General features: G+C 44.9%; 1 protein-coding gene across 1 annotated transcript in view; it reads left to right on the top strand.

The window, feature by feature from the left end:
* Nucleotides 1–19,693, top strand: part of grid2 (glutamate receptor, ionotropic, delta 2) — a gene marked incomplete at both ends in the record, with an annotated part of 557,550 nt that overhangs the window by 483,002 nt on the left and 54,855 nt on the right. Inside the window, 1 exon segment of the mRNA XM_080004041.1 lies at nucleotides 15,535–15,730. Within this exon segment, the coding sequence (XP_079860167.1) occupies nucleotides 15,535–15,730 (196 nt within the window).

Below are 19,693 nucleotides of genomic sequence, written 5' to 3'. Positions count from 1 at the left end.
TTCCTTATTAAACAAAACAAAAAAGCCCTGTGCGTCCCGTGTCAGGCTCTGCAGAGCCATTGATACCATTAGATGGTAATCTACTTTGAGTGGCATTTCTTAATCTTATGAATAATATTATTAATATAATTTGCATTGATAATTATAATAATAATTAATAAATATAGCTGCAGGCAGCAATACACAGGGTCCAGTTTAGTTGTGCTGGGTGTGTTTTACAGTTTCCCAGTTTACCGGGTTCTCTGAAGTGCAGCACAATTTTCTGAGTTTACTTGAATGCAGTATGTGTTCCCCCCAAGTATAATATTGATACAGTGGAAACTTATAATGATCACGCTTCCAGTGATCAACTGCTTATATGGATCAAAAAGCTTGGGATAGAATCATGCCAATACTAAGGCTATTTAAATAATGTGCTTATACTGTAGTAATCAATTAGTCCGCTTACAGTGTTCATTTTCATCCATTACAACATATGGAATAGATTTTTTTAACTACGATCATAATCTATTATTTTACTTGACTCCCATACAGTGGCAGCGCTACACCGGGGCTTGCTGGTGCTATAACATTTCCATTTCCTAATTGAACAAAACAAAAAAGCCCTGTGCGCCCCGTGTCAGGCTTCGCAGAGCCATTGATGCCATCGGATAGTAATCTACTTTGAGTGGCATTTATTATTATTATCGTGAATAATATTGTTATATTAAATACACAGACACACCACAACAGACATGCATTTTGTGCAGCAAGGCCGGCACACACACACACACACACATGCAATGGAGGCCGTGAAATGCCTTCTCCGCATTTTCCCATCATGGCTCGTCCTTCCTCCGGGGGGCAGGCCAGGAGCGGTGGGACCAACTTCTACATCCATCGCTGATCAGACGATGTTTCTTGTGCATGTTTTTAGTGCGGGTTCTTACGATGTTATATGGAGGAAACCCCATGTGAGCACAGGAAGAACATGCAAACTCCACACAGAAGGGCCCCTAATCAGACGATACCCTCCAGAGCACAGTGCCAACAGCGCCCCAGGCAGGAATTGAAACCAGGACCTTCTTGCTGTGAGGCAGCATGCACTGCGCCACGTGACACCTTCATATAATTTGTATTGATAATAATAATAATTATAATAATAATAATTATAATAATAACAATAATAATAATAATGATAATAAATATAGCTGCATGCAGCAATACACAGGGTTTGAGTTAAGATGTACTCTGTGCGTTTTACAGTTTCCCGGGTTCTCTGAAGTGCAGCACAATTTTCTTTAGTTCACTTGAACGCAGCATGGGCTCCCCCCAGTCTGTTGTCTCCTGGTTGCTTGTCTTGCGGAGCAACCACTATGTGGTCTACACAGCGCAACCCTCCTGTCTTTAAAACAACTGTTCATGTTTGCCTGTAAACCAGAACTTCCCATTGTAAGAACTCAACGTGGAAATAGAGCTGCACTCTCAGTGACGGCTCGCGGTTTGGTGCCGTGTTGAGCACGTCATTTATTTGTTGAGTTTTTTCCTTGGATTACATTTTCAGTAAGTTACATTTCCATGAAATACGAAAAACGTTGTGGTATTTCTGTGCGTTATTACCATTCGGTTTTTCAGTTTGGTCAGTTCGGTTTATCACTAAAATCTGCTCCGTATGTGGATCGATTTAAAGGACGAGATCCTTGTGAAATAGCAGTTTAAATGACACCTCAACCATGTTGGTAGCATATGCCGAAGTTTATTTTCCAGTTTCCAGTTTTAGCCTGGTTGGATATATTCCGGCGTCAGATGTATTGGCTCGTCTGTGTTAAAAAATTTGCCCAAAATTTGGTCAGCGATTTGGATGAAACTTCAACCACAAGGTCTTTGTGACGGGTTGAAACAAGTGTTCAACCATGTTTGTGTGTTGTGCCGAAGTTTGTGTTCCAGATAGTTTTAGGCCTCAAAATTCTGAGATTTTTTCCCCGAACAATAGGCCCTGCAGCCCTGCAGGCTGGACCCCTAAGAATATTATATTAGAATATAGTATTATATTATATTATATTGTTTTATAATATTCTAATAATAGTATTATTATTTTTATATTTTCTATTATTTGCATTTGCATTGTTATTATTATTATTATTAGTAGTAGTAGTAGTAGTAGTAGTAGTAGTAGTAGTATTTGTATTATTATCAAAATTATTATTATTATTATTATTAGTAGTAGTAGTAGTAGTAGTAGTAGTAGTAGTAGTAGTAGTATCGTCAAACACTTCATTTCCTGCATTCTGGTGAATTTTTATGCACCGATTTGTACCTTTCCCACATCAATTTATGGTGTGAATGTCTTAATTTATGCAAAGGGCAACTTCTTTCAAAATAACACTACAATGCGTGCCTGCCTGCGCAGCACAAATCGTGCACGACAGCGCACACACAAAGCACCACAGACAGATTGTGATCACTGTCACAGCGATCATGTCATTTTGGAACCCGCTTCGACTAATACGCATCAGGGTCAGGTAGGCTACCGACTGTAAATTATCAATAGCTAGAGTGTTTAGAAGAATAATTTCATAAAGTACTCCTACGCAAGCCTTGTGCTCCAGTCATCCACATGTCCAACTTCTTCGCCCAGTCATTTTCAGCTGATAACATAGCAAATCCACTCAGTCCATGCTGTCCCAACGTGCTCCTCCGATAGTTTTTAATTCTTTTAGTTTGGAGGATGAGCGCTCGGCAGTCGCGCCACTGACGGGAAGAGTCAGAAACTGTTGACAAGTGATCGATGATGACGTAGGGGTTTTTTGGTAGTTGTTGACGATAGCATGTGTGACCAGCCATACATGTGGAGGCGATTCACTGGTACATCTGCATGTTGTAATGTTAACTGTGAGCGTGCAAATAAAACAACCGCTCATGCAACACGGTATTTCAAAATGAATTATTTGTTTAATGGTTTTATTTGAGTCATGACTCAAATTGTTGTCAATGTACTACTAACCATGATTATAATTCCTATGTGACTTAGGCGGTATACGTACAATTGAGTGCACTGATTGAAGGTACGGTAATGCTTTGAAGGTGACAGTGTATCAGCGGCCAAGCCAATTATTATGTTAATACATGTTATGGCCCCGCCCGGCGTTCCAAGGGGCCACGCATTCGACTCGGGCCAGGGATTCGGCGGCCCATAGTAGGGCGGCCCTTCTGGCATTTGCCCAATTGCCAGATGGCCAATCCGTCACTGGTCACATACATACTGGATGGTAGATGTGGAGCTGAAACGTGCAGGAGGTTTGAGATTTGAAGTCGGCTTCACACTGGGAGAGCGCTGTCAGAACAACAGCGAGTGCTTCTCTCAGCTGGACATACACCACGTTCCATGATCAACAGTTTAAAACTCCCTTTATATCCAGTGTTGGAAAACGTTTGAAAAATTAAAAAATGCACACAATTCATCAATGTATAAAGGGATTTATTGACAGTGGATATGGCGTAATCCAAGGTTAACATTAATGATGCCGTTATTTTATATACGTGACCTCCTGTATATGCGTAGTTTGAAGCCCAGTTCCGGTGAAACAGTCACTTCCTGTCGTACCATCGGACCGAAACTTATCGCAACAGTTGAAAAATGGGAGCACGCGTCCCCAAGCCTGGATCCATCGATTGGAGTTGGAAGTCACAGCTTTCCACGTGTATCAAAGCATGGATAATCAATGATTTACACTCCCAACAACGTGATGATAGGCCTTCTCAGATGTGTTCCCGGAGTCACCCTCCCATCCTTTCCTGTGTGTGTGTGTGTGTGTGTGTGTGTGTGTGTGCTTGCGCGTGTGTGTGGTGTGTGTGTGTGTGTGTGTGTGTGTGTGTGTGTGTGTGTGTGTGTGTGTGTGTTAAATCTCACTTCTGCCATTGCTGATTTTAATGATTAATACACCTATCAGACACACACGCACACACGCACACACTCTCGTTCCTCTGAGCCACCGCGCACTCTGTTTATCTATCCTTGTGATAATATGTTTGGCTGTAGGCGCGAGGAAATGCTCATCTCTCATTGGACTAATCAGAATCCGGAATGCCCGGCAGTGCCACGGTTAATTGTGCTTGGCTCCGGAATAAACAACATTTACCCACCACCGCCCCCACCCTCCCTCTCCCCTCTCCCCTCTCCTCTCGCCTCTCTATCTCTCTCTTCATTTGTTAACGTCGCTCCGTCTCCTTCGCCTTCCTGCCTCTCCGCTCACTCATTACAGCTTTTTAGCTGTCGTTAGTTTCTCCTGCCGTACCCCCTTCGCTCTGCTCCTTTCAGTTTTACTGATCCTCCCCTCATCCTCTCACCTCCTCCTCCTCCTCCTCCTCCTCCTCTTCGCTCCTCCATTGTCTGTTTACATTAGCTGTCATTACCGAGTGCCTCTCAGTTTGCTGCCTCATTCCACAGCCATTGAGCTAATTAAGGATTTCCATAAATTTCAACGTATTACGGCTTAATGTGTTGACTCTGGTGGAGGCGCGTTGACTCGTCTTAGAGGCGTAATTACCACCTAAACAGCGACACCCACAAGGCCCCGGGGTTTCAGGGGTGCAAGGTGGGGCTGTGGGTGGATGTGTTTTAAAAAGAATCAAACCCAAAAGAAACACTGAGAGTAATCCCGACGGCGTCGCGAATCGGGTATAGAACGGCGTCAGTAAGACGGAAGCGAAAGCATAAAGTCTTTGATTGTGTTGAGGAAGTGAATACCTCTCATAATACCTCATCGTGTCCCTAATAGGCCACCGTACTTGCGTTTATTGCGGCGCAATGTGATTAGCATTCAGCGTCCCATTGGATTTGGGCAATACTGAATCGTGATATTTTCAGGTTAATTTTTTTCAGTTTTTCATCAGATACATCCAATTATTGCAAATTGAAATAACACGGAAATGGAATAGAAATGGACTTTACTACTTCAAAGTACTATTTTGAAGAGGAAGAAAAGAAGAAATACAAATTTAAATGAGTATATCTTGCATTTGACAATCCAAATACCCTGGTTAATCGCTCTGCTGATAATAAAACAAAACAATAATGCAAACATCCTCACACTGTAGATAAATCTCAACCTGCCCGATCTGCGACCGAAGGGCTTCTGCACGTTGAGTGGGCGAAAGCTTTACATGACGCTGTGATTTTAGGAAAAACGTCGTAGCAGGGAAGCGGAGCAGAGCCGAGCAGAAACAGGCTCTTTTTTTAAGTATGTACCGGTATTCCCTTGTCCCATCCTGAAAATGAAATAACAGGTTAACTTCCAGAGCCCTCTCTGGGCTATTTCACGCTCGGGTGTTTTCACTCAATTTCAGTGTGAATTTGGTCGCACCCGAGAGAGAGAGGGGAGGGGGGGGGGGGGGGGGGGAGTAGGAGAGGGGGACAGAGAGAGAGAGAGAGAAAGTGAGGGAGGGAAATAGAGTGAGAGAGAGAGGAGATAGAGAGAAGGGAGAGAGGGGGAGGGGAATAGAGTGTGAGAGAGAGAGGAGAGAGAAAGAGAGAAGGGAGAGAGAGCTGGGGGAGATAGAGGGAGAGGAGAGGAGGGGGAGTGGGGGGGAGAGAAAGAGAGAGAGGGAGAGTGGGGGGTAGGAGAGAGAGGGGGATAGAGAAAGAGAGATGGGGAGTGAGGAGAGGGAGACAGGGAGAGAGAGAGAGGAGGGAGAGAGATGGAGGAAGGAGAAGGAGAGAGAGACAGAGAGAGGGGGAGAGAGAGAGGGGTATGTGGCAGAGAGAAAAATCCCAAAGGAGGAGAACAAGAGGGGGAGAGAGAGAGAGAGAGAGAGAGAGAGAGAGAGAGAGAGAGAGACTTTGACTTTAAAGATTTCTTTATTTGCAGTAAGTGAGAGGGAGGGGGAGAGGGAGGGAGAGAGAGAGCGCTGCAAAGTGGACCGGTGGGGGTGAGAAGAGGAACATGACCGAAAGCAGATGGCAAGGGAGGGAGATAGAGAGATAGAGAGAGGTGGTCTGAAGGGTGAGGAAAGAAATGGATGGATGCAAAGGAAAAACGGGGAGAGGGAGAGGAACAGAGAGGGAGACGGAGTGGCGTAAGAATACTGTAGGGTTTACAGAAGAGGGATGAAGGAAAGACGGAGGGATGAATCCCTCTCGCTGCTGCTGCCATTTCACATGGCAGATACCATGTGTTCCGCTTAAGTAAAAGATCAATAAAATAATCCTTGTGTGTGTGTGTGTGTGCATGCATGCGTGCGTCCGTGTGTGTGTGTGTGTGTGTGTGTGTGTGTGTGTGTGTGTGTGTGTGTGGTAGTTGAGCCACCCTTCAGAGATTGACTGCAGTCGTTTTACCATTTTCCTTTTGATTGAATTGAGCTGAAATTGTTCTGAAGTGCATCCACACGCCTTTAGATTAGTACACGACGTAAAAGAAAGATACAAAATGATTCAGGGTTTTATCCACACATCATTAGCGACTGGTTTTGTCTGGAGCTCGTAACCGATTCCATTAAACGCCGGTTTTTGTTCAGGAAAAACACAAGCTCCGGAGCACCGAACACGGAACAAGTGGTTACAAAAGTCGATTCAAGCGGAATCCAAGCTAATGCATATGAAACTGACTATATTAAACACTTGATAAACCACTACTTCCCATTCATGAATGAACTGAATGCTCGCACGGCCCCTCACAACGAAAGTCTTGTATCCAGAAATATGGACAATCACAAAGCAACGTCATACAAACTGCGGAGGGCGGTGGAGAATGCCAAACGACGTACAGAGACACAGTGGAGCTACAGATGGAGCAACGGGACACCAGACGCTTGTGGCAGGGGCTGCGGACTATTACCAACTACAAGAGCAGCCCCACCCAGCCACGAGTGTGGAGGCCTCCCGAGCCAATGAACTGAACACCTGTTATGCGCGGTTTGAGGCTGGCAACCACACCGCAAGCTCGCTAGCTAATTGGAGTTATACTGCCGGGGATGAGCGCGTATTCACTGTGTCTGTGTATGACGTCAGGAGGGCTCTAATGCGTGTGAACACCAGGAAAACTGCGGGCCCAGATGGCATATCTGGGCGAGTACTGAAGACCTGTGCCAACCAGCTAGCTCTGGTGCGCACTAGGATATTCAACGCCTCCCTGGCTGACTCGGTGGTCCCGTCCTGCTTCAAGAGGTCCACCATCATCCCTGTGCCGAAGAACACCTCTCCTGCCTGCCTGAATGACTACCGTCTGGTGGCCCGCACCTTGGTGGTCATGAAGTGCTTCGAGAGGCTGATAAAGGATTACATCTGCGCCTCCCTCCACAGCACCATTGACCTGCTGCAGTTCGCACACCGGCCGAACAGATCCACGGACGGCGAGGTCTCCCAGGTACTGCACACCACGCTTACGCACCTGGATGGCTGGACAGGGGGCTATGTGAGATTGTTGTTCATCAACTACAGTTCAGCTTTCAATACCATAGTCCCCACCAGACCGGCTGTCAAGCTGAAGGAGCTTGGACTGAACACCCCGCTGTGTGCCTGGATCCTGGACTTCCTCACAGCCAGGCTCCAGGTGGTTAGAGTGGGGAAGCACACGTCCAGCCCCCTCACCCTGAACACAGGATCCCCTCAGGGCTGCGTCCTCACCCCCCTACTGTACTCCCTGTACACACATGACTGTGTGGCCAGGTCCAGCTCCAATGCCATCATCAAGTTTGCTGACGACACCGTTGCGGTGGGCCTGATCAACGACGACGACAAGAAGGCCTACCACAAGGAGGTGGCTGACATGTCACTCTGGTGCCAGGACAACAGCCTCGTCCTGTACGTCAGCAAAGCTAAGGAGCTGATTGTGGACTTAAGGAGACTTAAGGAGAATCCCATTAATCACTAACGGTAATTAATGGGACTTCGTCAACAGGGTGAGCAGCTTCAAGTACCTGGGAGTCCACATCACGGTGGACTTACATGAACTTTACACACAGACACTCTGGTGAGAAAGACGAGCCAACGTCTTTACCACCTCAGGCAGCTGAAGAAATCTGGGGTCTCTGTCTCTGTGAGGATCCTCAAGTCCTTCTACTCTGGCGCAGTGAAGAGCATCCTGACTAGCAACACCACTGCCTGGTTTGGGAACTGTATTGCTCAGGACAGGCGGGCCCTGCAGAGGGTGGTGCGTTCAGCCAAACGTACCACTGGAACTACCCTCTCCTCCCTGCAGGACTTATACACCAGGAGGTGTAGTAGCAGGATCAGGAAGGATCCTCACCACCCCAACAATGGACTGTTTCAGCTGCTGTGGTCAGGCAAGTGCCTCCGCAGTCACACAGTGAGGACAGAGAGAGTGAGAGACAGAGTTTCTTCCCGCAAGCCATAAGGACTGTGAATGCTGAACTCACTGGCCCTCACTGAGACACACACATAGACCCCACTGCCTGACTTTACTGTATGTTGCATACTGTACTGCATTCTATATTGTTACTGTATTTCTATGCCGTACTGTTGTATAACAGTACTGTGTATCTCAACACACACTACCTCTCTTTATTCACATGCCACTTTACTGCACATATCTGTATATACATAGTCTATTCCTCTTGTTTCTATTTTGTATTCCCATTCAGTATATTACACTCCTATTTTATTATATTTACTAACCAAATAACATTTTAGGAATCAGTCAGTTCAGTTAGTTTAGTTAGTTAGTTAATTACTTAGCTATTATGTCAGTTAGTACTTATTGTGCATGATCTCTGGGTGTGTTGCAATGACATTTCACTGCATATAATGTATGTGATAAATAAACAGCTTGAATCTTGAATCTTGAATAATGACCGGGTGCTTACTCAGTGCTAGTAAGAGTAGTATTGCAACCAATTAAAAGTCGACTCGCATCTTTTTATATAACTCCCAACCACAGTTGGCAGCACTGGGCAAACAGGCTCTTGATATGACGAATCTGAGCTCTATTTGGTCAAATAAAACTGTTATGTGGATTTATGAATCTGTGGTACACTTGAATTGAATTAACCTCTTCAGTCAACTTTCCAAATTCCTCAGGCTTTTACTGTTTTCCCTCCTTCACTGCCTCCCTTTCCCTTTCCCATGGCCATTCCGATTTTGAACGATAAACTGGGTTTTCCCATCGAACTGAGACCACCTTAAAAGAGAAATTCTACTGAAAGAGAGCACTGAGAAGTTCAATGTGTGAGATTGAAAGGGCGAGGAGATTAACCAGGGCAAAGGTTAACTGTTGACGATAAAAGATTAATGTGCTCAGCTAAATTAATTAAAACCTCCAAAAAGGTTGCAGGGACAAGAGGGCACTGTCGGAGTCATGATCTCCCATTAAAACCGAATAACACACTGAACGTCTTGTACGCTCGGGGTGGGTCTGTGATGAGGATGGCCTTCTGTTTCTGTATGTTGTCCCGTCGTAATAATTCAAGACGAATAAAACATAGTGCAGAAGTTCCAACCCAATTCCTTCTCCACAAGATCAAGTTTTGATTATAAACCACTGGATCATATGGGCCATGCGCATGATGTAAAATAAATCGTCATTCATCAGACCAGGCACCTTCTTATATTGCTCACCTTCTTCCATTGCTCCGTGGTCCAGTTGTGACGCTCACGTGTCCATTGTAGGTGCTTTCGGTGGTGGACAGGGGTCAGCATGAACACTCTGACCGGTCTATGGCTACACAGCCCCATACGCAGCAAGCTGTGATGCACTGTGTGTTCTGACACCTTTCTATCATAGCAGCATTAACTTTTCCACCAATTTGTGCTACAGTAGCTGTTCTCTGGGATCATATCAGACAGGCTAGACTTCAGTTCCCACGTGCATCAATGAGCCAATGGGCGCCCATGACCCTGTCGTCGGTTCACCGGTTGTCCTTCCTTGGACCACTTTTGGTAGGTACTAACCACTGCATACAGGGAACACCCTACAAGACCTGTCATTTTGGACACGCTCTGACAATTTCACACCATATACTGTATGTCCCACCCCTTGACAGGTGCCATTGGAACGAGATGAGCAATGTTATTCACTTCACCTGTCAGTTGTTTTAATGCTGTGGCTGATTGGTGTATACACCATTACAATGCGATTGCAAAGCTATGGTGCTTGTTTACACTGGTGTAAACAAGCACACATGCCCCATAATGATTTACTTTCCTAAAACAACTGTTACTTCGAAATCCATGGGTGGTGCGTTGCAGCAATTCAACAAACAAACAGTAATTAGTCCATGCCCTGGCTCAGCGCTACGTTCCTCCGCGGCCAGGCCCTCTGAAAGGCATGCAAAGCACCACAGCGTTGTGATGAACAATAGCTTGTAAATTCCCCCAGAGGTGGCAATTTTACAAGACGGATAGAAAGAGAATGAGAGTGAAGAAATATTGAATTTGAGAGAAACTGGCTGGGTGGTTATTTAATTACACTTCTTTACATTGCTGCTCTTGTTTTCCATTTACAATAATTTGTCTGTCAAGTGCTAATTTACAGGAAACCCTTTCAGCTCGCTGCAGTTAAGTTGTATATTTGACGTGCGCCGCTGTGTGGCCTAGCGCTGCCGACTGTTTATTTCCAATGACATTACAGAGAAGGTCGTTATAGGGTTAAATTAACAGCCGATTATTTCTCTGGTTTCTAACTTGTTGTGAAAGATGCTGAATGCAGCGGCGAATAGACCCGCAAACCTGGCGACTTTTCCTGTAGTTTTATTATAATTTTATTTTATTGAGATGTCGCCTTTCTGTTCAACCTGAGAACAGCAACACCTGTGCTTCATTAGATCCCCGCATGCAGAGGGTGCACGCTGGCGCCGCCGTGACATTTCGACATTTTTGTCCTCCATTTCATCTCAGAACAACAACAAAAGCAACATCATCCCAGAACAACAACAAAATGTCCCTCTTATTTCACTGGATAAAAACAAAATGAGATCCATGCACACACAAGCGCAAACAGCTCATAAGGTGTGAATCTGCGTCGCTGTGTCACAGAAATTCAGTAAAGTTGTCCCTGGGTTGATAATTGGCTATGTTTGAGCTCGAAATTCAAAAGAAGTGAGTAAGAAAAGAACTGAGACATTTATTTTTATCACAGCGTCATGCAGGCTGCTTGTTTACACTGACTATGGTCAAGTCCAGTGGTGTAGTGCAGGGTATACTCAGGATTACAGCGTATACAGTACCTACTTCTTTTTCAGTCGGCATTGCATATACCCACTTCTAAATGGCCTCTGAGGCACATCCTTCAGTAGTGTCATGCAACACCCAAATCATGAGAGACGGTCCGAGCACATGTTCCCACAGGCACGGAAAGTGGGGTGCTGAGGGTGCTGCAGCACCCCACATTTTTGGATGCTCCTTGAGCTGAGCAGAGCAGAGTGCGCTGCGCCGGGCGGAGCGCCGGGCGTATCCGACAGTTTGACTGGCAGTCGTGTCACAGGGCGTATGCGCAGTCTGATCTATGTGGAAAGGCAGGGCGGGCAGACTGCCTTACGAATGGGGATTAGGTATCATTTGTAACCCCTGGGCCACACCAGAAGTGACGCGTCGCGAGGGTGACACGGAAATGCTTCAGATACGATCAAGACGATCAATATGGAAGGTCACACTGCTTTCGCGTCATCTTCGCAAAAGCAGTGGGTTGATCAAGCGTGTCCACGTCACTTGACGTCATCATGTCACTCAAAACGCTGAGCGCTCGCTGACAAGATTTGACGTCTCTTAGACTTTGTGAGGCTATAATTTGAATAAAAGTTCTCTACACCGCACTACTACTGGTCTTATGGTGAAGTTTGCCTTGTTGTGTTTAATAATGGTGCTGACACCAGCATTGTGACTTCCACTGTGTATTGATGTGGATTGTTTGCTGCTGGATCTAGAACTGGATGAATAAATAATGAATTGAGAGCAGTTGGACAATGATGCTGCATAATGAAATAAATTAAATCTAAATATGTAAATATATAAATAAATATTTATATATATATATATATATAAACGAGCTCACAGCACGTTTGTGCTTTTTGTTGCTGACAGGGAGTGGATGATGTTTGTAACTTGGGATGGACAGTTTTTTTCCTTTAGGAGTTCATAGGTAAGCGTTTGCATTTTTGCCAGAGATGTCGACTCGAGTCATTGTTGAAATGACTTGCAACTTGACCTGACAGAAAATAAATGACTTGAGACTCCACGTGGACTTGGAAGTTAAAGACTCTTGACTTGAGACATGATGACTTGAGTCTAAAACGCTACCTGCGAACAAAAAGGTGATTTGTTTGGGCTCGGTCGTCCACTCACCTCATGGTGTCGCGGCTCGGTAGCAGACGGACAAATGTTGTAGTAATCCATGAATGGTACCATTGTGCAATTTGAGGTTTCCTTATCCATCACAGGTTGGTGTTTTGAAAGTTGTAAGCTGTAAACAAGGGACGGTGGTTATTTTTCTCATGATTGATGTGTTTGCTCCTCAAAGTGTCGCGCTCCTCCATGTTTGTTTACATTTGCTCCCACGTGCAGATAACGTAATGCACTGTGACTCCAAATGATGTCACATATTGCCATAAAGCAGTTTTGTTCCTGATTTGCGACATAGTGATAGAAACGGTATAAAAGCCTGAGCGATATTGACCACATTGGAATTAGCAGTTCTGCAGACGATGTGTCCCGATTTTTAAATAAGTATGATAAACTGAAACTAACATTGATTATTTTTCCTGTACTTGTCTGTTTTACACTACTTTCAAGATACTCACCAAAATAAGCGCAGAAGTCAGACTAAGCATTATAAATCCACCGATGTTTGTTTACACTTGTGCTTAGACATGGCTCTCCAAGCAGTAGGCCATGCTGCCTTCATGGGAACTCAGATGATGCGTTCATACAAACTCGGAGGAATAAAGGAAAATACAATTTTTATTTTATATCATTTTTTATCTATCAAAAGGTTCCTTGTGTGTTTATTTTTATTTAGTTGTTTAGTTATAAGTTAAATGTTCTCAAACCAAACTTTAATAAAATATAAGTTTTTCAAATTGATAAAAACATATTGTACTTTTTGACAAAATATTAGTCAAAACATAAAATATTGGTCGGCTAGCACTCTCCAAATTGAGGATCAGCATCAGACCCAAAAATCTAGCATTGGTCGGGCTCTAAAAATATGTATAGACAAGACATTTTAATATTGTCTAATGTTATATATCATCATATCACACAGCCCTAATACTAAATATAAAATATTAAAATGTTCAACGGTGTCAATGTTGACATTACAAGTGTCAGTGTAACGTCACCCGGTATGCCAGCACACGCTCTGAATGGCATCGTCATGATTGGATGACGACCCTGTCAGTCAAGCTCCTCGCTTCCTGACCTTGTTTTCAACGAGAAGCACTCGTTACCCTCCCACTGGTGACACACACCCAGTCTGATCAGATCACATCATCATGGCGGCTGCAACTGTGCCAAGACTCATCACTTTCTGATTCAAAAATTCCACTCCATCATTTTCATTCAATCAAATCAATTTGTGCAAATCTATTCATAACTTTTTGAGGTATTCTGCAAACAGGCAGACAGGTGGACAGGTGGACACGTTCGGAATCTAACAAAGTTACTGTTTAAAAGTGATCAGGAGGGAATATTTTTTGTTTTTGATTGAAAAGAAATTAAGAAATAAATAAGCATTTATAAAGTTATTTGCTTTTGGTTTGATTACATTTATTTCACTCAATATGAATATGAACAGGTTAGATAGATAGTCCAATAATATTATTATTAGACAGGTACTAATACCTTGTCTTTTCTCTTTATAAAGACCAGATACTGCAGGTAAGACCGCAGTAAATTCGAGGAAAAAAGTGACTTGATACTTGCCTTAACAAAGGACTCGACATGACTTGACTTGACATAATCTGTTACTTGACTTTCCCAAGAAATGACTTGGGAAAATGAGCTTGTATATTCGGCAGCACAAATCAATGAAAATACCTTCCCGCGCGCATCAATGTTCCCTTAAAAACACAAACTGAAGAGATTACCTTCACATAAACAGTGGCTCATTATGTAGTTGTCTTACCCTATGGCCTGTGGGCCAGTTTTGAATGATTGCTCATCTGTGGCTAATGTTGATTCCATAATGATCTTCCTCCCTGAAGTCAAGCAGCAGAAGCTAAGCGACAGCTTTCAAATGATACTGGTTGGGTGAGATAAATATACTCGAAGAGTCTTACATGTCAGTTTATAACACAGGGCGTTTATCCTTTGCTGGATGGGTTGGTTAAAATATTTTTTCTATGGGCAGAAATTGAGAGTATACCTACTTCTCCAGGCACTACTACACCACTGGTCAAGTCATTGGTAAAACTCTTAATTTAGCAGCTTATGTGGCCCTAAATATTACCTGAAATTTTTATTAAATATGATCTCATATTATTTGACATATTCAAATATTATAATAGTATTGTAGACAATTATTATAATATTATTTTCTCGATGAATGGTCAGCTTTGAGAGTGTGATCGCTCATTTTAGTTGCTCAAACAATCATATATTGCTAAATGAAAATGTAAATGTAAATATATATATTTTTTGTTCTTATTATTATTATTATTATTATTATTATTATTATTATTATTATTACTATTATTATATTACCTTTTGAAAAGGTTAGAAACTCAGAAAATCATTACCAAATGTTGTACGGCTATAACTGATCAAATTAAACCACGTAATTTATATGCAGGATCTGAATCTGTTTATCTGTTTATCCATTTTCATTTTCATGGAATTTGTCCCGGTAATAGTCGATTAATTTTAGTGCAGGCAAAGCAAATCGTGAAAAAAAGCTTACATCCTCATATATATAAAAGCTCACATCCTCTTATATATCCTCAAATAGGGACCGGGGTGTTTATTTGGATCAACTGCAGAGGGTAGCAGGAATTTATTGGAAGCAGGCTTAATGGGAGAGGCAGGTTGTTATATCTTATTCCCTCTGTTTATTAAGTATATTAGATCATATTTTAGTATGAATTTTAAATCAAACTTCCTTCTGTGTGCCATGCCATGCAACACACATGTATGGTTAAAAAAACACAGAGTTCACCTTGAACACACCACTTCCTGCTTGGAGCGCTGGAGAGCAGAGCACTTGGCCCTAGAAGCGATCCGCGTTGCAGCAGTAGGAAATGGAGTAAATTAAATACATTTACGCTAAAATTGACAATTTACATTTTTCATGTGGTTTTTCCAATTGTCGTGGATTTACGTCTGGACCAGTCACGTCACTAATTGTTCCTCTCGTGTCGTTTCGTTTAAATGTCCCTCAAGAACAGTGTTTTAACAATTTCCGATCGTTCCTGGATCATGGAGCCGAACATGCAAAAATGCCTCTCTGTGACCGATCATAGTGCGACCGTTTTCAGGGCCCTCCGACACAGAGACACCAGCGACAAAGAAAGTTGGATTGAAACGCGTCCTTGTTTGTGCCTATTTTTTTTTTGTTGTTTTTTTTTCCTCCCTGAATCCTAACAGACACCTCCCCTCCCCCTCTCCTCCAGGTCTCTCCAGGACCTGTCGAAGCAGACGGAGCTGCCATACGGCACGGTGCTGGACTCGGCCGTGTACGACCAGGTCCGCTCCAAGGCCATGAACCCTTTCGAGAGGGACCCCATGTACTCCCAGATGTGGCGCATGATCAACCGCACCGGCGGCGGAGACAACAACGTGGAGGAGTCAAAGGAAGGCGTCCGCAAGGTGCGTTTGTATATTTTGTTCATTTTGCGGGTACAGACGCGGAGCAGCTGGCGGCCCTGGCCAGGAAACCGTCAAGAGTTCAAAACACCGATCGAAGCGTCTTTTCCGTCTTTGCCAGACACTTCTTGAAGATTGTCTTGGCGGCAGGAATTGTTTTTGGGACTATGGCGCGATCAAGGACAAAGTGACAAAGAGCGGTCTGAAAAGGAAATCGCAATTTATAACCAAATGAATAACTGTTTTTTAACATGATTTACTGTGCACAAAAAAGTGCATAAAAAAGTGGAATTCCTCAATTCCATCCTGAAATAATATCTTTAACACATTTCTGAGTCAGAATATGCGGCCAGGTGCATTTACATACGCAAGGAATTTGATGGTATGGTAAAAAATCAGCCTGAAAAAAATGGCCAAATATTCAAAAAATAGCAAAAAAAAAATCTGTCAAAAATGCACAGAATATGCAAAATGTGATAAGTTCAAACAGCTCTATGGGGCTCAGCGGCAGGATAAACATGCCCTTCGTTTTCCTTTGCTGTAACAGGTGTGTCGTATATCTTTACTCCATGTCACTGATCCAGTTCGAGGAAATGAGTCGTTTGACAGTGAGAATAGCCTCCTTCATTAAACTCCTCCGTTCGAAGCAGAAGAACCTCTTGCACACAAGTCACGGCACATTTTCTTTATTATGTTGTTTTTATTCCTTCAAGTGTCCATCACGCTGAAGCCCAGTCATCTCACAGCGTTCGGCTCAGTCTCCACACCACATTGACATCACACACACCCACCCCACATGTTAGGGTGTGTGCGTGTGTGTTGTGTGTGTGTGTATGTGTGCGTGCGTGCGTGCGTGCGTGCGTGCGTGCGTGCGTGCGTGCGTGCGTGCGTGCGTGCGTGCGTGCGTGTGTATGCGTGCGTTGACGGGGGATAAATCCAGCTAAACGGTGTTATTGATACCTACTGTACATACACAGGCGTGGTATTAAAGACTTAATCCCCAGCATCTAATTACCATCATTAACACATGCGTGCAACTTCTCATTTGCACACACATAATGCTTCCCCAACCTGCCTCGCCCCTTCCCTTCGTGGTGAGGGTCTGGCGTCATTCCTCCTCGCCCTTCTTGGAATATATTAGCTTCAGACTTGGGCAGTGGCCAGGCTTCTGAGGGTTTTCGAAGCATTGAAGTCAAAATGGCGGTGGTGGTGTTTCTGATAGCCTGATTAGTTACGTGTCTGATGTCCCAAATACGTCACTCAGCATGTAGCTGCTGTACCACCTGTGTGGGTGTGTATCATAAGATGGACGGATGGATGGAGGGATGGATGGATGGATGGATGCGTGGAGGGATTTATGGGTGGACTGAGGGTGGATTGAGGGAGGGATGGATAGATGGTTGGATGGATGGAGGGAGCAACAGGGGGATGGATGGATGGAGAGACTGAGCGAGGGATAGATAGATGGATGGTTAGATGGACCAACCACGTTACTTGAACTCCAATGACACACCTATCAATCAAGGCAACCACGCCCCCAAATATACCTCTGTTTTAGCCTCAATACCTTCTTCACGGAGCAGTACATTTCTCAACCACAATCAAGACAGTACGCTTGGATATTCAGACCCTGAAACCCTGCGGTAAAAAAAGATTGAACCGCATTTCTCGTAAGAAGTTATTTCTTCTTCCATTGACTTCCACTTTTCTGACTTTTTCTGGAGCACCGTCTCGCGCCCATTATCTGAACTGCGGCTGAGAACACTCCGGCGTTGACCATGGCTGTGGCTTGGATAACAGACCATAAACACCATAAGGCGGGGAGCCGGGGAGGAGCGGCCTGTCCAGATACGCCTCCGTGTGGAAGCGCGCGGCGGGGTCTTTTATTGCCCCCCCGCGGAGTGATGGCTCCTCCGTTTTGGGAGACCCCGGCGGCCATGTTGTGTTTTATTTCCACTCCGGCGGAACCCAGCGGTTTTCTAGAAAGCCCGGTTCAGGGTGGAGGTGTTGAGGGTGAGCGTTTCATTTCCCTGGGAAATTGATTCCGGCGCCAGCGGGGACCCGCAGCCGCGGTGGTCGGGTCGGGTGGAGGGAGGGTCCTGGGTGCGTTGAGGTGGAGGAGGGGGGAGGAGGAGGAGGAAGCGTCTGGTTTATTTTGAAAGATCCCAAGTGACAGGGGCGACGTCCCCGGAGCGCAGGCACCGCCAACATGGCCGCAATGACAGAGGAGGTGAGCTTGCAGACGGACCTTCCTCCCTGAACCCTGTCTCTCCTGATTTGATGTCCCCTTTCTCTCTTCCTGTCGTTCTTTCTTTCTTTCTTTCTTTCTTTCTTTCTTTCTTTCTTTCTTTCTTTCTTTCTTTCTTTCTTTCTTTCCTTCCTTCTACCCTTCCGCCCCTCCTGTCTGCTGTTCAAACCATACCCCCCTTTTTTTCTCCCCTCCCCGTTTGGCCCTGTCGTCTGGTTTTCCGTTCTGCTTCTGCCACCCGCCGTCTTGAGGCGTCATCCCCCCTTTCTCTACCTCTCTCCAACTTCTTTCCCTCTCTATCTCCGTCTCTCTCTCCAGCTTCTCTCCCTCTCTCTGCCTTCTCTCCCTCTCTCTTCCTCTCCCTCTCTATCTCTTTCCACCCTTCTCTACCTCAATCTCTCTCGCTCTCTTTCTCTCTCGCTCTCTCTCCCTCTTTCTACCTTTCTTTTTACCCCCTCAGTCTCTCTCTACCTCTCTCTTTACCTCTTTCTACCTTTCTCTCTCCCTCTCCCCCCTCTCTCAATTATCTGTCTTCTGACCTCTCTTTACCGCCTCTGTCTCTCCACCTGTACCCCTCTCTCTCTCTCTCTCTCTCTCTCTCTAGCTCTATCGCTCAGCAGCGAGTCTCCTTCACCCCTCTTCCTGTCCCCCACTTTGTCATTCCCTCCCCATCCCTCCCTCGTCTACGTCTCTCTCCCCGTCTCTTCTACCTCTTGTCTTTTTACTCCATCCCCCCTTCTTTTTCCCCGTTCTTTCTGTGGCGTGAGGTGTTTCATTAAAGAACAGTTGTTCTCTCTCTTTGTATCTCTCTCTCTCTCTCTCTCGCTCTCTCTCCCTCTCTCTCTCTCTCTCTCCCCACCTCCGTCTCCCTCGTTCCTCCCCCTCGCTCTCTCTCGTTTCATGGAAGGGACAGGCTGCTCTCTAGTGGTGCAGCGTCGCTCTCCACCGTCGTGCGTCTGCAGCAGCGGTGGAGTCCCGGTGTCCTGTTGCTTTCTCCAAGCAGCTGCTCTTCCCAGTGGGGTTTCTTTTTTGTTTTGTTTTGTTTTTTTTTTCCTCCCCGTTTAATTAAGCGATCAGTATGTCGTCTAAATTAAATTTTTATTTCTCGAATCCCCCCGAATGTGGCCCTCGATAAATGTAGCGGGAAGTCGGCGCGAAGTATCCGGTGCTCAGACTTTGCCGTCTTTTCTTACTTCCGGAATGGATCTGGATTTTGTGCGTCCTCCTCTTCGGTCGAGCTCCTACAACATTACTGCAATTAAAAAAGTAAGAAGTAGGACTCTTGCGTTTCAAACAATGAGAACCCCTTCGAGATTTTGTTGCGCATGTTGGTTGGGCTGTATTGTCCAGAGGGGGCGTGGCCTCCTGCACGTCCACCTTCAAATGTATTGACTCTACCGTCACGGCATAGAGCCTACATCCCATAATCTGCAACTGCCCTCACTCCAACCTCCGCGTTTTAACACCAGGGTGGACACTGTCACTCATTGCTTATTTGAAAACCTGACAAAAACGTGAGTACTGCAACGCGTTACCGCCAACACCAGATACCTGTGTAGTCTGCTTCTTTCCTCTTGCGTCAAACTCTTTTTCTCCTTCTCTTTATCGGTTTGCATCAGTTTCTTTTCTTTCGTTCCCCTCCCCACACACGCTCTCTCTCTCTCTCTGTCTCTCTCTCTCTCTCTCTCTCTCTCGCTCTCTCTCTCTCTCTCTCTCTC

Source organism: Zeus faber (assembly GCF_960531495.2).
Source record: "Zeus faber genome assembly, chromosome: 7".
NCBI classification, from domain to species: domain Eukaryota; kingdom Metazoa; phylum Chordata; class Actinopteri; order Zeiformes; family Zeidae; genus Zeus; species Zeus faber.
Note: the sequence above shows the minus strand (reverse complement) of the source record. Positions and strands in the feature narration are given on the sequence as shown.